The sequence below is a fragment of the Haemaphysalis longicornis genome, unplaced genomic scaffold, assembly GCF_048455015.1.
Source record: "Haemaphysalis longicornis isolate Haplotype H1 unplaced genomic scaffold, Haemaphysalis longicornis Haplotype H1 scaffold_12, whole genome shotgun sequence".
Taxonomy (NCBI): domain Eukaryota; kingdom Metazoa; phylum Arthropoda; class Arachnida; order Ixodida; family Ixodidae; genus Haemaphysalis; species Haemaphysalis longicornis.
Window position 1 is genome coordinate 89,083,483 of NW_027526225.1, and position 6,427 is coordinate 89,089,909.

The window sequence follows — 6,427 nt, forward strand, 5'->3', positions numbered from 1 at the left end:
AAAGCCTGGGCAGTTATAAAAAGATAAGGAATAAATGTTACGATTGAAAATAGAGCGCGACTTGGACAACGACACTAAAGAAGGACGACGGGACAAGCGCTTGTCCCGTCGTCCTTCTTTATCGTTGTCTAAGTCGCGCTCTAATTTTTCAATCACAATGCACCAACTTGCCCACAGATTTGCTTAATAAATGTTACATAATCGCTTTGCTACGACCTCTAATGCTGAGTTATTACCGCGGCTTAATCGCATGCTGGCGCAATACATTCGACACAGAGAGATAGCGCGGGAGATGGATGGAAGCGCAAGTGTGCTTTTCACCCAGATGCCATGGCACGTGCGGCAACCTTACTTTATCGCTCTCGAGCGTTACGCCGGTCACACAGTGCGTAAAAAGGAAATGGCGGAGGGAAATGCTATTCGTCTTCGTTTTGTGTGACGATCTTCATCTTCTCCTTGCAGAGCGAGTTATAAATAAAACAGACACTGGAATGACTAAGCAGAAGTGCACCTCTACCGTATTTCTAAGCACCCCCTTATTCTAAGCACCCTTCTATTATTTCAGAAAAGTGGAAAAAGGTATGCATGCGAATCTAAGCACCCGCTTTTCTTTGAGGAAGCGCGCGTTGCTCAGGCAGTCAAGTGGGCTTGCTCGATCTGTTGTTGAGCCGGAGCTGTTGGAATGACGCAATCTCGCGTGCAGGTTGGAGGCGGCTCCAAGTTGACGTTGTGGCCTTGCAAGTCATTTAGCAAGCGTTTCATTACAAATCGCTTCGACATAGTAGAAGACGACCTGCTGTGGGATACTAAGCGGTGGCTCGAGCGATGCGACGGACTCAAGTAGTAATGAGAGTGGCAGAGTATCAGATGTAATCGGTACGTTACGTGCCTCAAATGTACTCACCTGCAGTTTTCTTTGCGCTAAATAACGGGGAGATGTATGACAAGCGCCACCGGTTTACGAGTTTCGAACGGTTATGACTACATAAACCGCTTGGTTTTCGAAGCCTCTGTGGGACGCCAGTACGACGGTACGCCGTGGGGCTCTACTTGGATCCAGCGAGCGAGCTACGACGACAAGGAGTGCTCTGCACTCAACAGCTCACCGTGGCTTCCCTCTTCGCAGGTGACCACCAAGCCAGACGAAGTCCTGAGCGGCGGCGCCTTGCTCCCGCTCGGAGGAACGATTGAGACCAGTGAGCAGCCTTGCACACCTCCTTCCACAATGTTTCTGGTTTCTGCGATATAAACTTGGGGGCTACTGCTACTGCACACACACTTCACATATGACTGTCCACAACTGTAAACACACTGCGACACATAACATTTGAAACGCTGTGGCCATGATAGGACGACGTAATTAAATCCAATTTAACAGCCGGCGAACACAGCAACACATTTCCAGCGCACTAGGGTGTCTCGATTCGCGCGTCCGCCGCAGACGGGGCTCGTTATCTTCCGGAAGGGGATCTGCTTGGCTGGCAACGGCGGTTCCCTACAGCTTGCTTCGTCACCTCCTGCCTCTCTTCCCTTGCCTCGCGTCGGCTTGCATGTGCAGATTCCGTATGCCGTTTATCAACTCAGCCCGAGAGTTAAAACGGTTAAAATGACCGTGAAGTCAGTCGTTGAATTGTCGCGAGGGCATCGCTGCCAGGTGTGGGCGTTAGGCCGATACTGTCCGTTCCGTTCGCGGAACGAATGGGTCCACCTGCCAAGCCGTGTCGCGGTTATCCTGATGCGTTGCTCCGTGCACGTAGGATAACTTTGATGAGCAACTAACGTCCTTAAGCGGATGGTATACTTTCTGATCCCGCTATATAATGCTGCCTCCAGGCCTTGTTGCACGTGCTTAAATAGCGGGAATTTTCGTTTAAAGCGAAGCTTTCTACCTCTACCAGCCGAGGGTTCTGTCGCGACCGTCGGCGTACACGTAAAACTCCCGCGAACAAATAAAATAAACTACTGGCACCGCCATGAATCCAATTTGGATCGAATAGAGAAATGGAGCGAGAGCCCAGAAAGAAATGAGTAAAATATGTCTTAGTATTTACTCAATAACTTGCACTGCCTTGCCCAGCATAATTCTGGAGGCGTAAACGCGCTTTTCCAGCTCCCTAACTTATCTGAACTATTCGCGGCGGGCGACGCTTAGCACTGGTAAAATGGCCGCCCCGGCCGTTTTGCTCGCCCGTCTGAGAAAAATTATCGTTTGGAGTGCTCCTCATCATTTAACAAGAAAAACGTAATACACAACATCAACTAAGATTACCTTTTATCACTGTACCAAGCATCAAGCGCCGTGCGTACTGCATTTGCTGCCTTCAATGCGCAAGGGTACACTTCGTCTCCTCAGGAAGCTCGCAGACGACGGTAAAGCCAGTGCTGCCAGTGCCAATAAGTTACCGTTCGCGGAAACTCCTCGCGCATGTGCAGTCGACTCCCGCAAGCACGTTCAAAAGTGCCGTTTCCTTCGCACCGTCCTTCCCGCCGACTTGCTGGCGCTAGCTTTGACGCCTAGTCTGCAGGGCGAAATTTAACGGAATGCTAGCATGACGAGAAAAGCCGCTGCATGAGCCACCAAAAAGTCAATATTAACCTTGAAACGGGCGGAAACAAAAAACGTGGAAAGGCAGGAAAGCAGAGCTAGCACGATGCTTCTGCAGCATCCACATTATGCTGCGGCATAACGTCATTGGTGTGGCCTCGAATGACGCTCATGGGGCTCGTTGTACCTTCGCGCCGCCGATTCCGCTACAGAGTCAAATAGCGAATTAAATCGGTTTGAACTGCACAACGTAGCCACAAATAAACACTTGGACAAATCCACTGCAGTGTCACTTTGATGCTTTCGGGAGCGTAGTGTAAAAACAAAGTGCTTTTTCGTCACGTTAACATTCTCCCTTCTTGTTTATTGTCAAGATGGTTCGTGTTGTCACCCTATCCATTCCATTTGTAAAGATTATTCTGCCTAAATATGCCCCCCCCCCCCCCCCCCCCCCGACTTTGCACCTCAGGTGGCTACAAGGGCTACGGCCTGGCGATGATGGTCGACCTCTTCTGCGGAGTACTAAGCGGCGCTCATTACGGCAACAACATTCGCTCGTGGCTCAATGTTACAGATCCGGCCGACCTGGTGAGCGACCTCGCTATTTTTTACAGCCATCTACCTCTCGCCCCGTATGCACCCCTCGCACGCGTTCCTAGGGGGAGAGAGGGGGTTACCCGAGCAGGCAGGAATGTGTCTGTGTACAAAAAGCTGGGTAGAGAGATATATGGCGCTGCAGCAGCCAAGGTGCGGGAGAGGGTGGAGAGAGTGCGGCGTCGGCGCAGCAGCAGCAGATACGCCAAGAAAGGGAGGGGGGGGGGGGGGGGGGTCAAACGCGACACAGCCGCTCCCGTCGCTAATCACGCGGCTGCCAAGTCGCAGCAGTTTCGAGCACTTCTTTGGACTGCCACCCAGTCAGTTGTGTAGTTACGTGAATGTGTGCAACCCAGTGAAGCCGAAATGGTTTCGCTGGGTACTCCGCCACCTACAGAATAAGGTTACGTTCACCAATTGTTTTTACTTGTAAAGACCGTTGTGGTAGAATATCTTTTTTGTTTTTAATGCAGGTGCGGGCAGATAGAACAAAGGTAAAACAGGGAGCGGTCAGTCCAGAGCTGACTTCCCTAGGTGGGTAGGGAATGCCGTGGATCACGGCTAACAACTGTGAGGGTGCAGCCAGGTAGTTTTGGCTTGGTTGGCCTTTGAATCTGCCAGGCCAATATTTTTTTCATCCTGTGTCTCAGCGTATAAATAGATGTATACCTGAACTCCTGCGACGTTCGCGTCCCCCTTTCTAAGCGCAGGCTGAAAAACAAAAGTAGAGAAGCACGGTCTATATAAAATTTTTTTTAATCAAACTGAATAATAATATAGAATAAGGGGTGCAATGCATGCAATGCCATCTAAGTACTCGTCTCGGGCCACACTAACAGAAAAAAAGGCTGCCAATTTGCGTTTTCAACAATTCATTTTGATATCAGTTTTTCACACCTGAAATGGGCACATTAGCACTTTTTGGCAGATGACAAAAATTAAGGATGGGAAATGAAGAAATGATTTTAGCACGAGATTTTTCAGTTTCAAGTGCTCCAAATTGCTCATTAATATTTTGCCTCCTGCTTCTACAGGGACAGTGCTTCGTGGCTATCAACCCAGAAGCATTTGCGCCTAACTTCGAAGACCGAATGCAAGGCCTCATGGACATGGCACGATCTCAAGAACCTGTAAGTGTGACACTTATTGGTGCAGCAAGTAATCGCTCTCGCCCAGTATTTTGCTAAGGGTAAGGTTGATTACAGGCCTAACAACATACCCAAGTGGGTGGATTGGCCAGTGATGATGATAGCTACTGTAAGAGGCCCACACCAGATTCATCGATCCCCATTTGGCTGTGCCGTCAACACACCCACACACACATTTGCCTTTGAACATATCACTCATGGTGTCTTGCATGTCTCTCTAGATGTCTTTGCTTAAATCCAGGCATGCATAAGATTCCATAATAAAATGTTTCATCTTAGAAGTGCCCTTGGAGGCAGTTAAAGTAGGCATGTAGAAAGTTGAGACGTGTTCTCTCTATCTCTCTCTCTCTCTCTCTCCCGTAAGAATTTCATACCGGTGCAAAGCTACTTCACAGTTTAGTCACTCGCAACAATGGAGTTCTATACTGTAGTGCGAGTGTAACCCGCTGTTTTGTCCCCAGGCCCAAAAGAATGCTCCGGTGCAAGTTCCGGGCGATCCTGAAAGGCAGCACATGGCCAAGTGCGATGCAGAGGGAGGAATTCGTTACCACGTAAACCAGATTAAGTTTGCGGTGAGTGAAAAAATGTGGATATGAATCTACATAACAAAAAAAACTTCCCACTCTCTCCCTGCTTCACATCAAACTGGTAACAGTTTGCCCAAAAAAAGCTATGTACTTTTTTACACGCAAAAAAAAATTGAAATGCTCTCTGCCTTTGGTCCATGGGATGCATGTTATGTAAACCGCAAGAAAATAGCTCTACATAATTTTTTTTTTTTTTTCAGCCCTTACAGCTGCACATATCCACTACTATTTCACTGTCGATTCTTCCCTATCTTTTGCAGGATGATGTGGCAGCCAACCTTGGAGTCGACCCACCAAAGCGGAAGCAATAGTTCTGCCTATTAACAATGCATTTTTCATGGCAAAGACTTAAGATATTTTTGAGCCATTGGTTCTATTTTTGTAAATAAACCGAGCATCTGGAACTGACGTGATCCTAGCATGCATAGAAACCACTGCTTCCTACACGGAGTATTTCCATCGAGTGTTGTAGCTGATGGCAGAGAGAGGAGCTCTTATGATGCAAGCATTTAGGCTGTGACAAAAACGCCCTACACAGTGAGCAGCTTGTGAAGGTTCTCCTGAATGATTGGGCAACGCTACTGTTCTCTGCACATTCAACCAATAGATTAAGAGGTGGCTGATAAACTTATTGGGGCAGTTTTAGTTCCACAAACCGATAGAAAACGAATATTAAAAGCCACCGTCAACTTCTAAGGCACCCCTGCTAATACATTTACTCAAGCACATGTTGCCAAACAAACGAGATCTTTAGCGAAGGATATAACATATTCAAAATAAATTGCGAGGCAGTGACTACCTTTGCAGTCATTAGTCACGAGCAAACTTTCACGAAATATTGCGCTGCTCATATCACGAAACCACATTTCATGTGCTATTACTCTCCATACTTTGACACACCATGCGTAGACAACTGTTTGCGTGATCACAGAGGATAGATTAGTATAAGCTCGTGTCGTCAGAGAGCTATGAAAGGGCTTGAAAAGGTTCTGCTTGCAATATTTTTGGCCGTAGACAGTTAAGGGAAGCACTCTACACACAAAAATGTCCACGATCATACAAAGACAGGCAAATCTGTCATGATGCGCAAGGAACTATCATGATCATGCAACGACAACTAGCCCATGCATGCCAACATGCGTGCTTCCATTTAATGTGAACGCCTGGGCGAATATAACCGCCCCTCTCCGACCTTTCACACGAGACGCCTTTGTGGCAGTCTATATGGTTGGCCAGCTGCTTTCTGGAGGGTTAGGTGGTCACCCCAGTACTTTCTCGCTGAATGATGGCAAAACGGAGAGGTAAACGAGCTTTACACTAATATTTGTCACTTTATGACAACTTTTGACAAGCGATATTGTTCTTGAAACCCACACCCACATTCTACAATGTCGTGTCCATAACCACCTGTTAGCACAGCTTTCCCCTTTCATGAAGTGGACCAGCTCATTGACTCAAACGCTGTCCTATTCCTCATGGCACCACAGAAGGTCTCGCCCTCCCCAAAATTTTGTACTAGACATAATTTTTTATTGTTAATATTCTAATATGAA

At 47.6% G+C, this 6,427-nt stretch overlaps 1 protein-coding gene across 1 annotated transcript in view; it reads left to right on the forward strand.

Moving 5' to 3' along the window:
• The window catches only part of LOC144162961 (putative oxidoreductase YjmC), an 18,449-nt gene extending 13,167 nt beyond the window's left edge, over positions 1-5,282 (forward strand). Inside the window, exons 7-11 of the mRNA XM_077693702.1 lie at positions 1,127-1,196; positions 3,015-3,133; positions 4,174-4,269; positions 4,749-4,859; positions 5,135-5,282. Of these exons, the coding sequence (XP_077549828.1) occupies positions 1,127-1,196; positions 3,015-3,133; positions 4,174-4,269; positions 4,749-4,859; positions 5,135-5,185 (447 nt within the window). The 3' untranslated portion in view covers positions 5,186-5,282. The remainder of the gene's footprint in view (positions 1-1,126; positions 1,197-3,014; positions 3,134-4,173; positions 4,270-4,748; positions 4,860-5,134) is intronic.
• Positions 5,283-6,427: the final 1,145 nt, after the last annotated feature.